General features: G+C 44.7%; 1 protein-coding gene across 4 annotated transcripts in view; it reads right to left on the bottom strand.

The window, feature by feature from the left end:
- Nucleotides 1–22338, bottom strand: part of kat6a (K(lysine) acetyltransferase 6A) — a 28107-nt gene extending 5769 nt beyond the window's left edge. Inside the window, exons 1-16 of one of the 4 annotated variants that reach the window (XM_020590603.1) lie at nt 21691–22338; nt 18847–20222; nt 9274–9382; nt 8481–8596; nt 7796–7877; nt 7366–7480; nt 6744–7057; nt 6185–6297; nt 5401–5516; nt 4564–4705; nt 3748–3909; nt 2677–2770; nt 2273–2504; nt 1295–1487; nt 491–1180; nt 56–314 (exon numbers count right to left, since the gene is read on the bottom strand). In XM_020590603.1, the coding sequence (XP_020446259.1) occupies nt 56–314; nt 491–1180; nt 1295–1487; nt 2273–2504; nt 2677–2770; nt 3748–3909; nt 4564–4705; nt 5401–5516; nt 6185–6297; nt 6744–7057; nt 7366–7480; nt 7796–7877; nt 8481–8596; nt 9274–9382; nt 18847–19515 (3406 nt within the window). In that variant the 5' untranslated portion in view covers nt 19516–20222; nt 21691–22338. The other 3 variants (XM_020590600.1, XM_020590601.1, XM_020590602.1) reach the window with 3 other exon arrangements.
- Between the last annotated feature and the right edge of the window lie 201 nt (nt 22339–22539).

Raw genomic sequence — 22539 nt, 5'->3', positions numbered from 1 at the left:
GAAATAAAGGTGCACACATTTCTCTGTATACATAACAATCATCAGTCATGCTCACCATCTTCTTCTGAATCTGTGAGGTTGGTGTGTCGGCTCCTTTTGGGTGCTGGGTCTGACAACCTCAGAGCAGAAGGGAGTGGGGGATGGCGGTGCAGTGGATGGCCCAGGGACATCTCCTCCTCCAGCCTGGGCATAGGCCTTTCAGAGTCTGAGTCTACAAAGGGCTCATCCAGCACCTCTGTGGTTTCAGAAATGGTCTCTGTCACCACGCTGCTGTGAGGGTGGCTGCGCTGGCGAAAGCGACGTTTCCTCAGGGGCTTCTAGGTAGAAACAGGATGAAGAAATAGGTGCACCTTAAAAATTAAGCCTAAAAATGTCAACTACACACTTGGAGCACCTGGACTGACAGAGGACAACAACAGCATGTAGATTTCACGGCAACATGGACATAAATCCATTTACAAAATACCTAAATTTGAGCACGGTTTCTAACCTTGCATTTGAGTCCCATGGCAGGCTTGGTGAGGATGGGTGGGGAGCATGCCCTCCTCTCATCATCATCGTCGTCGTCATCCTCTTCCTCACTGCTTTCACTGAAGCAGCTCTTTGTTACAGACAGAGACTCATTCAATCTAGAAATCACAGGCAGTTGTACCAGTCCCTCTCCAGGTTCCATCAGTCTGGGCTTAGGGCCTCTCTTTTTCCTTGGGGGCCGGCCTCTTCGTGTGGGGGTTATGGAGGGGTGCCTGGCCATGTCCAGTGAGTGAAAGACTGTAGACTCTGCTTGTCTGTCCAGGGAGAAAAGGGAGGGGGGGCTGTTGGCAGAGCCTGTGGTTTTTCCTCCCTCTGTTCCCTCCTCATCTTCATCATCCTCATCCTCCACATGGCGGATCTTAGGTGGCCGTCCCACCCGTGATCTGTCCTTTACCTTGCCCCAGGGCCAGTTTTTGGGTGGTCGCCCCCGTGGCCTGCGCTCTCCATTTGTTGGGGGTGGCGGTCGTGGTGCTTGTGGGACAGGAGGTGGACAGCGAACAGGAGCAAAAGCTGGAGAGCTCTGGGCAATGGGAAACCCCAGGAAGCCTCTTCTTTCGTCTTCCTCCTCCTCCTCCTCCTCCTCCTCATCCCTTCGCTTCCCTTGGCGCATGTGCCAGGACATTGGTGGCACCTTGTGAATCTGTTTGATCTATTTAAAAGATAAAGTAAAATCAAGTCAATAATCTAACACTAAGAACGTAAATGAACTTTAACTATGAACTATTATCACCACTTAAAGCAAATACAGATCTAATGTAATTACCTCCTTGGGGCTGTCGTCCTCTGGTTCTTCATCATCCTCGTCATCATCTCCATCTGCATCAGAGACCACGGCATTGGTTACAATGACAGGAGTCCAGCGGAGACACTCTGGGTCGACTTCCAGCTGCCGCGGCCGGGCCTTGAGACGAGCCATGTGGCTAGCCACCAGCTTCTCCTTTCGCACCAGGACCAGCCTAACAAAAGCACAACACCAAGAAACAAGAGCATTACAACTCTGTACGCACGTTTTCTACATGTGCAGATAACCTGAATGAATATTGCTGTGTACGTCCGTATACATGCATGTGGGCATCCACACCTATGTGGGAATGTTAGCTGGCAAAGTCTATGTGAAGTGCTGTGTGCATATGCAAACAATTACTCATAGATATGTAGATCACTTGTAGATAACTATGTATATGCACGTTGAAAGGACTACAGATATGACTGTGTACCTGCATTAGAAGGGTTGTCAATATAGGTTTTATACCAGCTTCATACTTTGCCACTATTTTTAATGCTATAACTGACTTTTCTGTGTGTTTTTCTATTGTGTCACAACAACCCTGTTTCATAGGTCAGTACTGTCATAGAGCGCCAGTACATTTTACACAATGAAACTAATTACACTACTAATCCTTCTGTTGCTGAAATATCAGGAAGTGTCATTAGGTTACATGTCACTATTACCAGCAGTGTACTACAATGGGCTACAGAAAGATTTTTTTTTTGCTATTTAGACTGGGATTCAGAAAAAATCAGCATTTAACTATAATTAAGAATTTTATTTAGAACGTGTAAAGGGTGTCTTTGTTTACATGTTTACCTGGCTACTGGCCATGATCAGTTTTGTCTGGGTTAAACTTTAACCCTCAGCTTGCGACTAAGTACAGTCTGGCAACCAGATCTTGTTTACGTCACAGTGTACCTGTAACCGGAACTTCCAGCTACAGGGGACTAGGCCGGTCCTGTCTCTGACCTGTCTCCTCGCTGTTCCAGCATGTTGAGGCTGTGCAGAGTGGTGGTGATGTCCTGGGGGCAGATTCCTGTCAGTTTGCTAAGCTGTCGTATGGTGATCTGTCGATCACAGACCTCATGGAGACATTCCAGTACCACACTGCGCCAATAGGCCATGTAAGACAGCCGACCTAGGTCCGACAGTGGCTTCTCTGGAGATCCTGGCTGGCCCTCGCGCTTGGACAATAAGTAGCCTGCAGGGAGGGATAAAACAGCCAAGGACACACATGGCACATACATATTACAAATGTACCACAGCATCTTTTCTTTTTATTGTTTGTCTATGAAAGGGACGAAGCATCAACAGATACTTTATTTCCCAGTTAGTGGCATTGTCACTGTTTTGTTTAAAGCTGAAGCCCTTACTGAAGTCGATGAGAAAGCGCCCATAGCCCTTGCGTTGGTACTGTGGAAGAATCATGATGCATGATACGTTGTATTTCTGTTGACAGTGCTTTTCCTGGAGAAGATGAAAAGACAGACACAATCCATTGTTAATAAAAATAAAAAAAAAAACATCACAGAGAAGGCCTGTGTAACGGTACAGCAGGGTGCCAAAGGTACTGTGTTTGCTCATTAACTGCTTTGCTATCTGTTTTGGCAGGAAGGTGGAATGTTAATGGGAGCACCTGCAAAGACAAACTCCAGAGGGGCAACGGAGCTCAGTGCTCCCAGTGTTTATCTGGGACACAACATTAGCATTTGTACACTTGTAGGAATGCACCTGTGAGCGGTAATGACAATGCATTTTAAATTCATTTGATTTGAATACATTTACACCTATTTTGGCTCAAGCAGTTGCTTTGGTAAGTTTGTGCAGAGTGATTACAACTTCCAGAGCTACTGGTGCTTTTCCCATCAGCACAGGTCAGCCCTGCTGAGCCGAGTGCGGCAGAGCAGTGCTGAGTTGTTCCCGAGTCAGTGTGCTTGTGTTTCCATTGTACCATAAAATCCATTATCTTCCACATCTTGATCACATGGGGGCAGTCCATGTCGCTGGGAAGCATCACATTACTCATAGCCTCAGTGTGGTGTTAATATCCTGCAACATGGAGGGAGCCCTTGGTGCTAGGCATTATTTTAGCCCCTCATCAGAATGGGAAGTCAGAGATTCCCATTTTCAAGTGTTGCTGCAATGAAATAACAGCTAAAAAGTCAACACTAACTGTTTAAGGACTTCCCTTCAGTGCAACATTTCAGCCAATCATGTGTCTTGATGAGCCCGCTCTGTTGAAGGCAGAACTTTAGCCCTGGGCAGAAGCAGGACCAGCTAAGCCCGAGTCGGCACAACTGCCCCCTGCTGCTAGGAAATGGAGGCCAACCTGTGTCTGCCTGGCTTGGCTCAATAAAAGTTGGCTGACCCATGATGATGGAAAACACCATATGTATTCCTTGAAATACAGCACAGGAATGAGGCTAGGAGCATCACAACCATACCTTGGAGAAGTAGCCAACGAGGTGGCAACCTTTGCTGTCATTCTGGGTCAGGACATAAAAGAGGAAAGGCTCAACATCATAGTACAGGGTCTTGTGGTCCAGAAACAGCTTGGCCAGGAGACACAGGTTCTGACAGTAGATTGTGCTGACGTTCCCATCAACCTGTTCCGAAATTATTGGGGGAAAAAAAAAATCCATCAGCAAACAGTGATAGTTTCCTAAATGACAACTACTCAGTCCCAGAAACAGCGTAGAAGTGAGGATGGAGTGCAGAGCTTAGAAATGAATCGGGAGCTGCAGCGGCCATGGTCTGCAGGCAGCAATCCACTGAATTTATCTGCTACTATGCTACAAGACCCAGAGGAACAGCTTAACTGTAAATAGGTAATTATGAATCCTTCTAGTAATAACCGTGACTTTCCCTGATAAAATAATATTTCAATATGACAGGCTGGGAGGTCAGTGAATCATCATTAGGAATCTGGCTGATCAACATGAAGATGGAGGGAAAGTATTGGTGCACAGTGCATGTAATTCATCTCTGACTGTGCTGATACTCCCGGTCTCAAAAAGCAATTAGCAGCTTTTGGTAAATGTACAACTGTGTGTAGTTAAAGATGACTACCAAGGCTACAGTTAGAACTCTAGGTGCTGTTAGGAGGTAAAAAGATGTGGCTGTAGCTGCACAGTGTGTCTGCAGGTGCAACAGAGGCCTGTCTCTCTGTCACTGTCATCCACCACTTGCTCACATTACTTTACCTTTCTGCTAATGTTTCAGTTGATTAACTATCCACATCTTTCTGAACAACTCCTCACCTCAAATACAGAGACGTCGTCTTTCCTGTAGATCTCGTTGGCAGGGGGGTGGAACCAGTTGCACTTCTTCATGTGCTGGTAGAGGATGCTGCGACTCTTCATGTAGCGTAGGCAGAACTCACACAGGTAGAGCTTGGGTAGTCTGGAAAGGAAAAAGGAAAAGGCAAGAGAGGAATGGTTGTAAAAAAGTCAAGGACGGGACTGAAATCAACGGTCAATAACTGACTAACCAAACATTTTTCAGCAACTGCTCTGACATGTGATTCTTTAGCAGTGTCAGCAAAAATACAAAACTTACTCTAGTCCTATTAATATATGAATATTTGCTGGTTTGCTGGTCTGTTTTTCAAAAAACTGATATTTTACAGAAAATGATTTGATTAATTCAGAAAATAATTGTCATAATAATCAATAATGGAAAATAACTTAATTACAACCCTTTTCACAGCTTGCTTTAAAAGATGCAAATAACTGCAATACCTGAGACTTATTTGGAACTGAAGCTCTGAAGGGGTCAGTAACCTTTTATTTTATGTTAATATTCTATTTTTTTTATCAGTTAGCAATTAATCTAATGAAAGCAGATTTGGTCAGAATAGATTAGACAAGAATAGATTTTATTCAAGAGCTTCACACATGAAAATCCAAACACACACTGAGCAATTCACAATGTAATTGCATCCCTGGCTCTGGCTGGTTACCCGCCAAAGTGGGTGGTGGTGTAAACAACCTGATAATTGAGCACCATTACACCCAGTGGCATTTTCTACGCCTACGAGCAGGACTGTGAGCTAAGTACATTATAGTCTAGTGTTTCATTATGCTGTGTTAGCTTACCTGCTGTATTCCTGGGGGTAAGGAGATGAATACCATGTCTGGATTTCAAATTTGCCAAGTTCGATGACTGACGGACAGCGCATTTGAGGATCCGGTGGACCTGTCACCCCAACTTTCTGTTTGAATGCGCACAGAAAAGGAAGGAAGAAGGGGTGAGAGTGGTGGGTGGTGGTGGTGTGGAGTGTGTGTGTGTTGGAGGGGGGTATCAAGTCCAGGTTTACTACAGGAGGGATTAGTAAACCATAGTGCAGGGAGACAGATTATAAACTAGTGATTACTGTTTTAGGATCTTACACTCCAGTGTACTTTATTCACCTTGTTTTCAAACTGCCATACAATCACTGTTTGTTTTTTGTATTTACTTGTCATTTAAAATCAAACCTTTGATCCTCACTGAACCCTACACTCATCACCTTTCACAACCCTATGAGCCCTGCATCTCTGGTAATGGATGCGTAATCTGGCATCTGTTCTATGGCAAAATAATTTCTTTCAAGTTGATATACAATAGGCTCCGACAGATCATTGATTTTTCCACCCACAAAACGTGCCTCCATTCCACAGACCTCGTCTGAGCCAGTGGCACCATCCAGCCTGGCTACTGCTGACTCGGGTCTTTCTGACCACAGCCTCATCACCACTAAAGTTCATCTCCCCTTCTGTTTGTATGCCATGGGTTTACATCATATCACGTCCAATGACTTCAGCTCCTCCTTTCCCACTGTCCCATATCTGTTCATTCACCAGATTTTAAAGACATTTAAAATGTTATCTTTCCGTGTACCTGTAGCGCCAACTCCTGGATGTGTCTGAACAGTTCAATGTCTTTTTCCATCAGGCTCTCATGGCCAGGCAGTTTGTCATCATCATCACGCCAGTCACTGCCTTCCTGATTGTCTATGGATTGAAACACAGAGGTGACATTAATGCAAATCTAGTGAGAAGTTTGCTAGACAGGGTGCCAAGATGTCTGCTGATTGATTTTTACAATAGTGCTGCTGCCACAGAAAAAAGATGACAATGAGAACTTAAGCGCAGAGGATTTTATTTCCTAAAGTTTGAGGAAATTTTGAGGATTTACCCCAAAGCATGGAGTGAAAGACCAGCATGCAGCTGAACACTTCCTTTGTCACACACAAGACATGAAATGCACAGAGAAAGTATATATATATGTGTGTGGGTGTGTGTGTGTGTGTGTGTGTATCTACACACACACACACGGCCTACTGGACCACAAACATATAATATTCTGCAATAACAGCAGCTTCATTTCCACAGAGTGAAATCACGCCATAGCAGTGAGGAGCTGTGTGTATAAGCATAAAAACACAGATCACCCTTACCCCCCCTGTCATCTCCTTCTTTCCGACTGGCTTTCTTTCGAATGCGGCACTGCTGTGAGTAGTCCACCACTTCCTGTCGTGCCTTACGGCCTTCAGGCGAAGGTGTGAAGAACTTTGTGAGGGCATCAATGAGGCCTTTGGTCTTGTTGTTCAAGCGCAGGCTGCTCTGCGACATATCGTCATCATCCCGCATCGAAAAAAGCAGCCGGTCGTCACCAGGATAACCCTCGAAAGAGGAGCTGGAGGATGAGTTGGCTGAGGTCGAGCGCTTCCGCCGACCACGCCCAACTAGCTTTTTGAAGGGCCGGCCTGGCCTGCGGAGGAGGTGAGAAGTTAGGTCAGGTGTTTGTCAGGAGGTGACAGAGTTGGGTTGGTCCACAGACTTGCCTGTGGGGCCACATGTTTGTCTACTTGACAAAGAATGAAGCCTACACCATGTGTGCATACTGTAGATACACACTGATAAATTAGGCAGAGAAGAGAAATGGCAATGACAGAATAAACAAATCACTAAGTTCATTCTGGGGTGTTGGTGTTGTAGATGTTAGCTTGTCTACACACTGATGAGGCAGATAACTGGCATATTGATTAGACTCTCCATGAGCTGAAACAAGTTCTTTACCTGTTCTTGGGCCGCCCCAGTGGTGCGTTGTAGCGCCGTTTGATTTGTGCTGCTTTTTCATGTAAAAGTTTCTTTCCTTTTTTCCTGGGTTGGCAGATTTGACAAATCCACATGCCTGGGACAGAAAGAGAAACATACACTGAGGTGGATTAGATGAGACAGGCTTCAGTGCAGATACCAAATGCCCTGGGGGTATTTAAATACATTAGCATTTAATGTGAAGCATTAGGTGCTTCATTAGTGTTTGCGCCAACAACTCAGGAGATGGTTTAATCATTTAGTGTGACTCTAATGATCAGAGAGAGTAGTAATGCATGAGCTTTGTGTACCTTTTCAGAGGTAGAACAGACACCAACTGAATTCACTGAGGGCTCTAAATACTTAATGAAGTGGTGGGTAATCAGTTAAAGGAGAAGGTCTGTTTATTTACCTTTCGGCATCCGCGTGAGTGGAGGGTCACAACACTCCATGTGGAAGCCACGGTCACAGGAGTCACAGAACAACATGTTGTCCTGTACAGTATAAACACACAGAAATAGTGATGATTTAGATGACTTTCAAACAAGGTGAGTTTCACTGACCCTGTTTCACAGAGAAACAGTGTCAATCATAAATATACAGGATGGCTAGAACAATATATTGGGCTAGAACTGTAGCTTTATTTATAGAGGGCTGATCAAATTAATTAATAAAATATTTTACTGAGCTTACCACATATTTATGCACAAAAATCCATTAATAGTTTTGTTACCATGAATTTGCCATTTGAAGTTGAACCATATTTTTAAAATATCCACCACAAATGTTTTAAGCAACTTCTTAGTTTCTTTTTTTTATTGTCCATTCTCACAGATGCTTTTAATTCGCTGTGCTGTTGGCATTATTTTATGCCTTCTGCCTCACCACTAAATGTGCCTCAAAACATTTAAATAACAATGAATCCTCAGCTGACAGCTCAGGGAAAAGAGTGAGATCGCGCTGAAACTGACTAAAATAGCTCAGTCCAAGGATGACAGATATGTCTATCAGCATCTTTACCTGGCACTTAAGCTGAGAGGAGATTGTTCACAGACACTGTTCTGCTGCCAGTCGGCTGCAGTTGCTCATCCACTCACCGCATTCTTTCCTTGATCCTGACAGCTGCTGCAAGTCTTGCATTCGATGCACTGCCACCACAGAGCCTTGACTCGTGCTGTGAGCTCCGGGGAGAACTTGAGACAAGACGGGTGGCCTGCAGGTAGACAGACACACATACACAAACAAGTGCATCAATCTCACAGACGTTTGTTGTTGCTGCTGACTGACAGCTGTGACCCACTTGCATCATTATGGGGGGGGGGTCCTTTTGGAATTGAGAGCCCTCACTGAATCAAACCTGACTGCAGAGAGTGTTCAAACATAAATGACAATCTGTCAGAGCTGTGCTTCTGCTCTGTTTGAAGAGCAGCAAACATTAATGCCTTGTCTAGGACAGATACCCACTGGGGAAAGAAAAAGACAATTTGTCCTACTATAAAAGTAATCAGAAGGTGCCAGGTACATTTTCACATTTAAGTGTCCTAGCAGCTAAACAATTGCAGTTTTGATCATTTCACTCATTTAAAATACCAGTTGTGAAATAAGTTAAAATGGCAGTTAAAACCAGCATGCTTGCAATCTTTTTACAGCTACTGGATGCTTAGCATTGTGCCTGCATTTGGTTTTCAAGTGCAAAAGCCCTTTTGCTAAAAAAAAATATTAGACGCCTACACAAACTACAGGATACCTGCATTTCTTTTAAGCAGTCTAAACTTTGCAGAAAGCTGAATGGAACCCACTGTGGTTGTTTCTATCACAAAACATACAAAAATTTAACCAAGACTGAAGTGGTGCTAATTCATATCTTACTAACCACAAATTAACACTCACCACTATTGCCACAGTCGGCACAGGAGATGAGCTCTTCTGGCTTTTTATCGCGATTCTGCTCCTTGGTCCCCAAACAGAAGCTGCAGATGGGGATGGGCTCGGCCACAGGCTGGCAGAGGAACAGAGCAGAAGGGAAAGGGGCACAGCAGAGAGGGGAGAGAAAGTCAATTTAACAGCTTCATTGTACAAATGGGACACAACAAAGTGGCCTTGTGAATCCTGTCAAAGAGAATGACTGTTGCCATGTGCATTAACAAGCTAACAGCAAACTGAAAACTACAATGACACTATACAGCATGAGGATGTGTGAACAGACAGTTTAAGATAATGAAGAGCATGAGAGCTACTGTGATGAGTGAGCTAGTATAATTTATGTGGCATGTCATGTTAGAGGCTGCCATCATGTGTCAGTGACCCTGCTGCTTAATCACACACACACACACACACGTTAGCTCCGTTCCTTTGGCTGCACTGGCTAAGGAGTTTGCAATGTGTCCCATTCTGACACCTGCTCTAAAACACGCCATCAGACATTCACTGCTGGGCCGGCGTAAATCTTTTAGTGTCCCTGCATACACAGACTATGTCAGCAAGTGTGTGCTCAAAGGGAATGCAAACACTGATATGCACACAAGCAACAAAGCTAAGCCAGGATTGTGTCCAGAAAAACAAAAGGCAGGATAATATTTAACATGCTGTTAAGACATCAAATAGGACTTGTGTGTCCAATATAGCTGAGAAATCTCATCCCTGAAGCACTGCAGGTGCACGTTACACAGGAACTAACAGAACAACAAGAGAGGAGCGGCCGTGCAGTCCAGAGAGAAAGTGCTGGCTTACTGCTACAACAAACTATACCACAAGTTGCTTTCATGTCAGCAACAGATTCTGTAGGGAGGGACCTAACAGCTATGAGGAAGTCAAACTTTCTTTCCTGTCACAGTGTTTGACTATAAATATCTTTATACTTTGAAAATGACATTTACAACCCATGTAAACGCACTGTGTAAAAATAAACGTAGGTAGCATTAAAAGCCTGGAAAACCTGTGTTGTATTTTTTTCAATTCTGTAATAGTGCTCTACAGTGAATTAAGGTACTAATAAAAGTTCTTTTGACCTTTTAACTTTTAATTATTTAACACTGAGAATGAGTGGGTGTATTCAAGCTTTGTTTCACAGTGATCACTTGAAAAAGCAAAACCAAATTTCTACACTTTGAGGCAAGCACAAATTTAAAAGCTTAGTTCAGCCACTTATATCATCACTAAGTCACACAGTGAACTGAATAAAGGTTGTGTGCGTGTAAATCAAGTTGATACTTGAAAAGCATATTCAAACACTTCTGAGGCCCTAAATATTCTAATGTAGAGTATGTTCGTCCAAAAAATAAATAAATAAATAAATAAAAATAAACTATGTCTCATCCTGCTTCGAGCAAGCTGTCCTCAAAAAGCATATCTGAGTGAGACAAGCACAAGTGATGGACAGTGTGAGGAGCTACAGGACACCATGGCTGAGATGGGAGATGGAATATGCTGTGCAATCAACATATGTTGCCCGACTGCTTCCACATTCTCAGCTTTTTGGCAGAGCTGCAAAGAGAAAGTCGCTGTAGAAGACAACTCATGACATCTGGGCTGATGTTCACCAGCAAGCAAGTGGGAGAAAGAGAAGAGGAAGAAGCTTCTGTGATCTGACACACCAAAGCAGAGGTTTTTGGCCATCATACTAAATCCCGTTATGTATCCATCACACATATTTTTCTGCTGCATGCCACTCAAGTCAAGCTGCAGAAAAATCTGCAACACATGACATACCCAAACATAAAGACTAAACTTTAAAACAACAATGACCTCAATAAATGCCTGAAAGCACCACGTTCATCTGTACATACAATATTATGCAGGTGCAACCACCATGGGACAACGCAGCCATCATACCACTCAGGAAGGAGACACGCTCCGTCTCCTAGAGATAAACAATACAAATCAGTCTGAACCAAGACAACAGCAGAGGACCATTTGAAGATACTGGAGGAAACAGGCAGCAAAGTATTTGTATCCATAGTAAAACAAGTCCTATATCAACATAACCTGAATGGATGCTCAGCAAGGAAGAAGCCACTGCTCCCAGACTGCCATAAAAAAAAAAGGCTGACTACAGTTTGCAGCTGCACATGGAGACAGAGATCTTACTTTCTGGAGAAATGTTCTCTGGTCTGAAAGAATTTTACTGGGAATGTGATGGAAGAAATAAAAGCTGAAATAAATCTTTTTCTCAACTATTTTTCTGACATTTCACATTCTTAAATTAAAGTAGTGATCCTAACTGACATAAGGAACAGGGAATGTTTATATGTTTTATGTCAGGAGTTGTGAAAAACTCAGTTTAAATGTATTTGGCTGAGGTGGATGTAAACCTCTGACTGAAAATGAGGATAACAAAAGTAAAGATGACTGCCTCCCCATCTCACATTAGACACACAGACAGAGTCTCATTTTACTGTGACATCAACAAAATCAACAGTAGCATAAGCATAAAAAAACTACTTATTAATCAAACACCAGCTGAACAAGCAACAAACTTGCATTTCAACATTTAAATTGCTGACTGTGATATAGGGGGAGCTAGAGCCAATCCGAGCTGACATTGGGTGAGAGGAACAGCCTGGACAGGTCACCAGTCTATCACAGGCCTGACATGTAGACAAACAACCACACACACTCACTGCTACGGGCAATTTAGAGCCGCCACTCAACCTAAGCTGCATGTCTTTAGACTGCGGGAGGAATCTGGAGAGAACTCACGCAGGCACAGGGAGGACATGCAAACTTTGCACAGATAGGTCCTGGGTTGGCCCTGGCTTGAACCCGGAACCTTCTTGCTGTAAGGTGACAGCGCCAACCACTGCACCACCACAATGAACACACTATATTAATCTGTACATTTAGATCATTGTGTAAACTGAAAATGATGAAAAACTCCCGGGGAGGCTTTCAAAAAAAAAAAACAAAACAAAAAAAAAAACAAGGTCATGATATGCACAAATTCTTTATTCAAGTGGGGTGAAGTGGGGTGAAACAACAACAACAACAACAACAACAACATGACATTTACTGAAGCTGGTGTTACAAGGTTTTCTGCAGGACAACAGTGCAAACGCACATAGCTGCAGAGAGCTGGGCAGGCAGCAGGTCCTGGCAGGGAGGAGACAGGGACAAACGCTTGATTTATTGGGTTCATTTCCTTCTGACACAGACTGCTTCGAACACCCCCCTGGTCGCACTTACCCACTCACCTACCTAACACAGCACAGGGACAAAGAGAGAAAGACAAGCAAAAGGTATGGAGTGAGGGAGGAAAGAGGTAAACAGGGAGAGAAGGGTTATAAAGAATGAGTGGTAAAGAGAAAAGCAGGTAAGCAGAGACATGCAGGGTGCAGAGAGGACGACCCATCCTTACCAGCTTTCTATTTCTGAAACCATTTTACATTTCATTAATAATCTCCACATGATCTGAATGCATGATGAAAATAATTAAATTTGCCTGGAAAACAAACCAATAAAGTCAGCGATGGAAACAGAAGTCAGCAACAACAAAAAAGAAGAGGAGAGTGTGAAAAACAGAGAGCGAGGACAAAACTCAGAATCCAGAGGGTAGGAGAGCAAAGGAAGTGTGAAGAAAGAGAAAGTCTGCAGCAGCAGTCCTCTGAGCTGCGTGTGTGCACCCAACACCTCAATCATTCCTGACGCTTAACCCCTTTACCGCTGGAGCAGGTCAACTGCTGCCACTCGCCTTGTAAAAGCTTGAGTAAACATGAGCTGAGAGAGAGTGCCGCCTCTCATACACAGACACCTTGTATAAAGACGCGTGATACAGTGAGGCTTCAGTTACTGGCTGATACTGTAAATTAATCCCCAACAGACACTAAAAAATGAAAAGCTAATCCTCCCGCCATGTCAGAGATATTGGAACATTGAAACACAATCCTCAGATTCCTCCTGAGAGCTGTTATCCCTCCCTGCTCCAGCCTTTTCTACCTCAGCCAGCTCTGGCTGCCAGGACTGCTCTTCCACTAGAGTCGTGCTCGAGAAATTTCTCATATCGACTGGTTGTTTAAGTGTCCTGGCTGACATTTGACTTGAGATGTGTGTGTGGATGTGTGCATGTCTATTTTAAGCCTGCATGTTCATGTTTTTGGTATGTGCTCTTCTCTATGCCAACATAAAGAGGATTCAGGAACAAACTGTTGCTCAGAAGTAAAACGACACGCCTCAAGCAACTGTTAGCATCCTACTGCTAGCTCGACTGGCTGGACTTGAAATGCCACCTTAAGTCCATGCAAACATGTCCTACAACTTACAGGATCCCTATAAATGCACACCTACACAAAAACAGACGAGTGAAGGCACCTTAGTTTGACCTAGGTGACACGCCCACACATGCTTTTTGGATCACAGCATTGTCAAACACTATATAACCTGTAGCAATGTGCTCCTGTGTGTGCGCCTAGTTCTCTGTTTTGTTTTTTTAACAGTTGAAATTAACACTTGAGGCAACACATAGTATGAGACCTTATACAGGTGGATAACAGGCTACAGAAAACAACTTCTGCAACCCCAGTTTCCCCTTTACATAATGACTTCTGTTATCCAAAGGCAGAGGACAAGAGTGAGACAGGAAGGAGAGAACAATGGAGGAAGGACACAGAGAAGCATAAATAGAGGAGGAGGGGAGAGGGGATAAAAGGCAATGGAAGAAAAGAGAATGAGGAAAAGGTACTGCTGTTGTCCTTGTCTCATCTCAAGTCAAGGATCTCATTAACATGGAACCCAATCTCAGCAAGACCACCACCACCATTCCTCCCTTATGCCCCCCCCACCCCGAACACAAACTCACTCATCACAGTTACAGGACATGCCGTGCAAGCAGAGACGAGGCACACACATTCATGCACAATTGTTCCAAACGTCATTAGAGCCAGCAGTCAAGAGACATTCCTTGACATGCCACCGTTACATTTTCATAAACATGCAGTGATGTTCAGTTGACATCAGCTGACAGGAGAGTATACACGTGACATTCCAAATGTGAAAAACCTGGAGCCGAACTAGGCTGGAAATGACTTAAAATTGATTTGTCTAAAATTTTTTGTGATGTCCACAAGAGCCAGAGGAAGACACTGCATTGTGCCAACGTTCCCTCCCTTCAGCCAGGTATCACCCTCCATTAAAATGGAGGTTATCCATGGGGCACAAAGCTAAATCACTGTATTCAATAGAGCGGGGCTGGCCGGGCCCCAGCCGTCACTTCCACAGCTGCTCAACACATTGGCTCTATTTGTGGAATGGTAAGGTTAGCCATACACAAGGTTCCACATAGCGATGCTTTCTGTGCCAAATGCCATTCATATCACAGTCACTGGTGAGTTCCAATAAAATTTCTACCTATCAACTAGTCATTGCAGCTCTACTACATTTTAAATGACAACATTTTCTCTGCTTTAGTCTATCGCTAAATGTCAAACAAGAACTGGGCCTGAGGAAGCAGCGCACCATGAGGATAAAGCAGGTGCCATCAAAGGGTGGAGTCAGTCTTAACTTTAGGCACTAATAATCGGTCAGTTGAGGTCAGGGCGCTAGCAAAACGAAAATAAAGGATGCCTGCCAAGGAAATGGTTGACAAAAACAAAGAATTTCTATGATCTTCCCCTTTTCCTTGATCAGTACAAAATCAGAAATTCAAGAAAATTTGACAAATGAGTCATTTCATGGCACCGGATTTGGTCATTTTCCCAGAATTCTTCTGGGGTAGCACCATAACCCCCAAGAATGTTTCCATCCATCCGGCAAGCACGCTCTAAGTACACAAGATGAAGAAGCACAACGGGGGATAGGAGGGAGATAGAGAAAGGGGTAGAGAAAAAGACAAAGAAGCACATTGCACCTGAGGCATTAAACTGATCATGTGTGAGGACATTTTGTATTCACGACCCTCTGAGTGATGATGCCTGATGTCTTCACCTTGAGCAAACACAGGCAGAGGTAATGCGTCTGACGTTAGAAAGACAGGTGGGGGTCGATCCAATACAAGCAAAGTGGAATGAATTGCAGCAAATAAGAATCTCCATTACGACTCATAATGAGTGACGCCTAATGTAGCAGCTCTACAGCCACTACTAGCAATGGACCCATTGGCTGCTAATTTCAGCTGAGCCTGTTAAGGGGTCAGTGGGACATTTTGGAGGGAAATCACCACAGCACGGTGTCTGAGTAGAGAATATGTGAATGCTGCTGAAGTCCCTATTTTCACACGTCCTCGCCATGACACTGCACAATGACATGAAGAACTCTGGTTCACCCTGCTCCAGCTGTTGAGGAAAGGGCAACCACGGGGCAGGGAGATTGCTCTTGCTTATTATGATGGGATGAACATCACTCTCACACACACACACACACACACACACACACACACACACACACCAACTATATACCCACACCAATATACACACAAAGGCTCAGCATCAAGCCTGCCCCACCTAATGGCCATAGCCTCATGTTGCTAACGGGAGCTCAGGAAGGCAATGAGGTTTGCCATCTATATATCCATGACCCCTGGTTGACTTCGCTCCCCCATTCTCCTCCCCCTTCATGACCTGGCAATGGCACCCTATTATGGTGAGAAGGGAGAGACTGAAAGACAGAAATAGGGCCTGGGATCCTGTTTGAATGGCACACTCTGACACAAACATCAGCACATTGAGTACACAAATCTCCCTGCAAATGGGGTCAAAGCCAGTGCTTAGCCATTTGTTTTGATCCACCACCCCCCCCCCCCTTCTGCATTCACTCACGCAATATGCAAATGATGCACCACCGAAAGAAAACTGGAGGAATGGAGAGCGATCACAACACAACATCTGTATCACTTTCCTCCATGTCCACAGTTTTTATCTTTTTGACCCATATGCCACTCACACAAGCAGAGGCACACATATATCAAGAACATGCTAACAGTCATGGGCGCAAGCAAATGGCTGAGCAGCAATTAAGTTGCATCCTCTGGAGAAAGACAACATATCAAGGCAACATCACAAGAAGAAGCAGAGAAGAGTGAACAGGCTTGTGAAAATGTCAGAGTCACACGTCAACTTCAACACTGCTGCAGTAGCTACTCCATGACGCCGCTCTATGAACCTTCACGTGTTGGCAGACAGCGTTTTGCAGGCTACATTTATAACCACCGCTCTATGCATCTCCACATGTGCCAGGAAAAAAAAACTAACTGCAAACGCTCTCTGTCCGCATGAGCCCAGACGCACAGAGCAGCATTCATAAACGCAGACTGCTGTTTTCATCAGCATTCATAAAACACCATGCAGCAATATTAAAATAGGTATAAAACAGAACGGTGGGAAAAAACAAGCAAATTATGACCCATTTGGCTTTCAGTTGATCTCTGCTCGTCTGTGTTTAAAGCTTATTAGACACCAAAACACAGCGTGGTGGTCTGTAATATTCATAAATAGGATTTTACATCTCTTGGAAAGTTATCACACTGTCATGAACTGTTCATCTTTAATCGTGATCATCTTGAAGTAAACAGCAGAAACAGTAGTTCACGTCACAAAGTAAACCACCAAGAATGGGTGTTTACATGTATGTGCTGTGCTGCAGAAAATGCTGAACCAGATCCAACTTTTTTTTTGGTCATGCGCGCTGCATCGTTTTGGACAACACCCCACCCACCCCCAGAGATAAGGTCTGTCTGAACATTGCCTTAGGAAGTGGACCACCTGCAACCAAGCAGGTCAATGTGTTAGGCAGGCCCCATGGTGACTCTAGCTTGTACTCTAGCCTACATGTGTACACATGTATGGTTGTCCTTAACAGGAGCTTCGGTGGCTGCACAGACATGTACACATACACACCCACACAGAGGCCCGATAAAGCCCAGAGCCAGTCAAAAAAAATGTTTAGGACAAGTCTAACATCCTAATGGCTCTTTGATAGGCTGGCTGACATAGGACTGGATGATGCACCACTTGGCTACTAGAAAGTAGTGTGTGGCTCTACCAGGTTTAATATGATGGTTGTGAGAGTGTATGCCTGCATGTATGTAGGCATCTGAAGTAGACGATTTACGTGTGTGGCCTTACGTAAGAATGCATTCAGTTTGTATTTGTCTGTTTTCTTTCTGTGCATGCCTTATAAATGTGTTTGTGTGTGTGTGTGTGTGTGCAAATCCCTGGCCCTTACAAGCAGAGGTTAGCAGCCGGCTGCTCTCTCTGATCAGGTTACAGAAGTGGGTGTGTTCCCTCTCTCCTCTGTCGCCTGCATGTCTGCCTCTCCCTCTCTCATTCTGTGTCTCTTACTCTTTTCTCACTCTAAGCCTCTACCTCTCTCGCCCTTTCTGCTTACGGAGGGCTGAAGCTTGCATCATCCAGGCCTCTACCTTTGGCACCACTACACATCATCTCTCTCTTTGCCTGTCTGTATTCCTCCACTTGCTTTTCTTTCTTTCTGTCTCCTGACAGCTCCTGACACGGAGCAGCCCTGCAGCTGGTCTGCACTCCCTGCAGGAGGCTGGGAGACATGCGACTCTCTCCCTTGACCTCCGCCGCCGCCTCCTCCTCCTCCACTGCTGCCAAAAACTGGACCACCAGCCACCCACCCCGCATCACTCTAGTGTCGTTCACCTAGACTGCTGTATGCATACACACACACACATTTGGGGTTCTGCTACTCGAACATGCACAAAGAAACGAAACACAACACTGACCAGTTGGGTCCAGTAAGGTCTTTTTAACATGTTTTCTGACTGGATATCGCTGGTCTCCCAAACACACAGCAATAGCATCTCAAACACAATGATATACACTCCAGTTTGTATAAAAATGCACTGTGGTATCTGCCTGTTCTTACAACTGTTGCCCAGCCCTCCTCAGTCACTTCTAAAATAACTCTATAATATGCTAACTGTAGTAAACCACTCCACCATATGCTGGATGAAAACTCACAACTGACATTCACACAAAGATTCTATTATGCTGTAGTAAATTACAGCCCTGTAGCTCATGAACAATTTGAACAAGCAGAGAAACGCACTGGCAATGTTTCATGTATTACCAGTTGTTTAATCTGGACAATTATGAATGTGCAGCAGCTATTTTTAAGTAGAATGTGCACTGTGTGGATTTCAAAAAGACCCAGCAAGTTTGTTTCCTGTTATTTTCACAGACCACACTCATTCTCTTGCTGTTGTTCCAAAAAGTTTTAACTGAAGAGCACATCAGACTTCTTGATTTCTTGTCACAGTTGCTTCAACCAAAGCTGTTGTTTCAACAGGATATCCGTGATCTTATCAGACATCTGATGTCATTTTTTTTATGTCTTATGTATATATGTTAAACCTTTTTCTATCAAAAGCAACATCCAAAATGGTAAATGACATGCCAATGATAAATGTAATCACATTTACTATTTAATGTATTATTACAATGTGTGTAAATGTAAGGTGCAAGCACAGAGTTTTACATGTTTATTTGTGGTGCACATATGTCATATCATTACCTTGTCTTTCTCATGAGGGAGCAAGCGCACAGGTGGTAGTGATTCTAGAGACACTGTCCCGGTCCCATCATCCTGGGAGCAGTTGCGACTGACAAGCTCAAACAGCGGACCCTGCTTGGCCACACGCCCATGGGCCACTGCCCTCTTCAGGGCCACCCTCAACTGCTGGTGGAAGAGGCCAGGGCCCATTGAGCCGCTGCCTGACAAGAACGCCGCCACATCAGCCTGGCATTTGAGAAAGCACTCAATGTTCTTTAAGCTTGATCCACCGCTCTCATGGAGCCCCTCCAATGCCCGCTTGATCAGCTTGTTCCAGTCAAGTCCCGTTTTTTTCCCCGAATGGGAGTGAGAGCTAGTGCCACCACTGCTACTGCCAGCTCCCCCTGCGTCTGCTCCAGAGCTGCCACCACTTTTGGGTTTGGGCAGAGCCAAGCGCCCAGGGTTATCAGGGTCCTTGTAAGAGTTGAGACCTTTGTTAGTGACCTTAAGAATGGTACCATCCTTGACACTGAGCTCTAGCTGCTCCAGAACTGTTTTGCGGTCTAGGCCATGGGACATGGAGACAGCATTGCAAATGCGCTCCTCTGATGGTCGCTGCTTCTGTTTCTTCACCTTCTTGATTGCCTCTAGGATCCATTGGGTGTACATTGGGTTTGCCAGTTTCACCATGGTTGCGGTCTGGGTGGGTGCAGGGGCAATGCCTGCAGAAAAAAACAGGGACTGTAGCCAACACCTGGCCTGCGCCGTAGCGCCGCCACCTCCTCCTTTTTCTCTTTGCCCTCTGCCTGCTTACTATCCCTTGTCCTGGGGTCGCACAGAGAGTCTCACAGAAGCCAAGTATGAGCAGCACGGTAGGGAGCAGCTGACCATAGCATAAACCCCAAGTCAACCCGCAACCTGGTAAAATATTGTCCACCCACCACCCACTCCCAGCCAGGCAAAGGTCCCTGGTGAGAAGCAGGGGGAGTGGGGGAAGTAGCAGGTCTATTAGCAACTTAAACTCCCACAGCACCCAAGGTATGGTAGAGTAGATCTTGACAACCGGGGCTTTCAGAAAAATATGGTGTTGTCCACTTTGCCTATCGCATTAGCAAACAGCCGATTATCAGTGTGAACTGTAAAAGATGATCACGGTCTCCAGGACATTAAACTAGTCTTTCAATGATAAAGATGAGGGCAATACAGTAAGTATGTTTTCTGAGGACTATAGGATTCCACCAGATGAGACTTTTCCTCTGCATCCACGTTCTCTCGTTCTCTCTCACTCTTCCAGCAGTCTGGGCTTCTCAGCTCTGGGACAGAACAGACATCTCACTCCAGGGAGCAGCCAGAGCTGATCACCTTCATGCCTATTGCACTTCAATAGCTGACAAACCCTGCAGAAAAAAAGACAACAACACAGAAAAAGATGTCAGCAAAAACTTGCTGAAAAGCAAAGCAACTTTTGATTAAATAAGTAAAACACAGAAATAAAGCTTTAAAGGATGACGAGTTTGTATGAGATGTAGAGAACCTGTGACAGGCATACTATATACTACCTTTACACAGATATGTAAACAATACCATGCTTTTCCCTAAAATCACCATGAGGTTTAGCCATACACTAACAAAACAAGGTATTAGATAAAAGAGCGATCACTGCTGAAACACATTAATGACTTGCTGATCATTTTTAATACAGCCATGGTGTTCTCTTATTCCATGGATATCACGTCTGAAAAACCTCTGCCAGTGTGACACAAATATTGTCAACAAACAGGTAAGCCCATAACAACTAGCTTGGTAACATTGTATACATTGGGTTTGCCAGTTTCACCATGGCACAGGCATGTCATATAATGATGCCAGAAGAATAAAAAGGTAGATATCATCCTGAAAACTGCACTAGCAACACTAGCAAGATGACTATTTAGGCTAGTTATGTTGCTAACGTAAACACGATGCAGTCAAAACAGACTGTTAGCAAGCATTAGCTGAGAGACTAGCTAAAAAAATATAAATCAAAGGCAAGGTAACTGTCGCACTGCCCAGCTGTGTTCGCTGCCTGCGCCGTTTACATTCAGGGGAAACAGTGCTGTTTACAGGCGCCAATATTAGTTATTTTAGGTAGCTAAGTATCTGACAACAAGCCTTCCCGCTAACTGCTGTTGTTTAGCAAGCTAACGTTAGAAGCTAGCTAAGAGCTAACGTTATGACTATGTTACTAACGACACTTGCTAACCCGAAACGTAAACAGCATGAAACGAGACGTTAGCCAGCACCCCTGCACAAAAACACATTTCCCGTTCAAGCGACAGTACAAACCACCACACAACAATAAACATGGCAAATAATCTCATTTTGAATGTCATTCAGTGTTAACATGATCGCGGCCTTGTAAAATGCACAATGCAACTTGCAGACGGCCATCTCAGCTAGCGGACAAGTGCAAAAATTAAGATATTATAGCCGCGAATTCTGCAGTATTACATGTTCTGCGGCCTTCTGCTCAGTCTTCGAATGTGGGTGAGGAGCTTCTGCCCGATTAGACACGTCCCTAGAAGGGGTCCTCACCTCGCTGACTTTCTCACTCAACCAACCGTCCTCCCACGTAACGTTACAGCCTGCGGTGCAGCGAAGACAAGGCCGCTAGAGCGCAGTAGCTAGGCCTTGGCTCCCCCCTCCGTACCCCCCACCCACCTCCGCGATCATCATCATCCCTCCGTGCCCCTCTCTCCCTCTACCTCTCGCGGTTCCCCAGAAAGCCCGAGCTGGTCCGGTTCTGATTTCCGAGACTGGCTCGGGTAAAGCGGACCATGTAAAAAAAATCTCATATCCCCCCATCCGGTTTCCACTGTTACTCACCGGAATTTCGTGTCGAGCTGCCGAGGAGAACGTGCCAAAACGGTGCGAAACGGAGACAACAACAAGCCTAAAAATGCAGCCTGAGACCAGGGGCTCTAGAGCCGACGCCATCTTTGAGTGAAACAGGAGCGCGGCTGGTGGGGGAGGGGGGAACACTGAACCGTCAGGCAGGGCTCAGGGACCGTCTACATGGTGCGAGGCGAAGATCCAGGGGAAGAAAAATTCACTGCAAGGCGCGGGGGGTGGCGGCAGCGTGCTGTTGCTATGAGAGGGGTGTGGATTTTGCTTGAGCACATGAAATGGAAGAAAGGGACAGATGGTGGTGGTGTTGGAGGAAGAAAAAAATAAAAAGAGAGGGTAGGTGTTCTCGCATTCTCTGCTGTACTACAGCTACACAGGGAGAGATTCAAGGGAGCGTCTGCATTTTGCCCATCAGTTGTAAAAGGAAGGGAAAAAAATCAAAGCCAACGAGTGTGCCTTAACGTTAGAGGGTATTTAAAGATCAAAGCGAGACACCCCTCCACACTGCAGTCTATTGTAGCAGCTGTGTGTTTTTAAAGATGATAATGGGAAGTGAGCCACATAGAGCCTCTCCTCAGAGATGTTGCAGGGTGTATCTATCTGGAGTATTACAGTACATAATAAAGCGTGTTACAATTTGTCTATGCAGAGTAGTCTACTGATGCATTGCTCTTCAGACTGTGAAAGAGAGTATTATCTTTCCACCAAAGATGATTATGTAAACTGTCTGCAACTGATCCACTGTGTTACATCTTATTAAATGACAGCTGAGTCTAACACCGTTTCCTATAATTTATGTTTGAAGAAAGGAGGTGTTTTTACAGTTCT

The sequence above is a fragment of the Monopterus albus genome, unplaced genomic scaffold, assembly GCF_001952655.1.
Source record: "Monopterus albus unplaced genomic scaffold, M_albus_1.0 scaffold12.1, whole genome shotgun sequence".
NCBI lineage: Eukaryota > Metazoa > Chordata > Actinopteri > Synbranchiformes > Synbranchidae > Monopterus > Monopterus albus.
The sequence above is the reverse complement of the archived record's forward strand: the minus strand, read 5'-3'. Positions and strand labels throughout refer to the sequence as shown.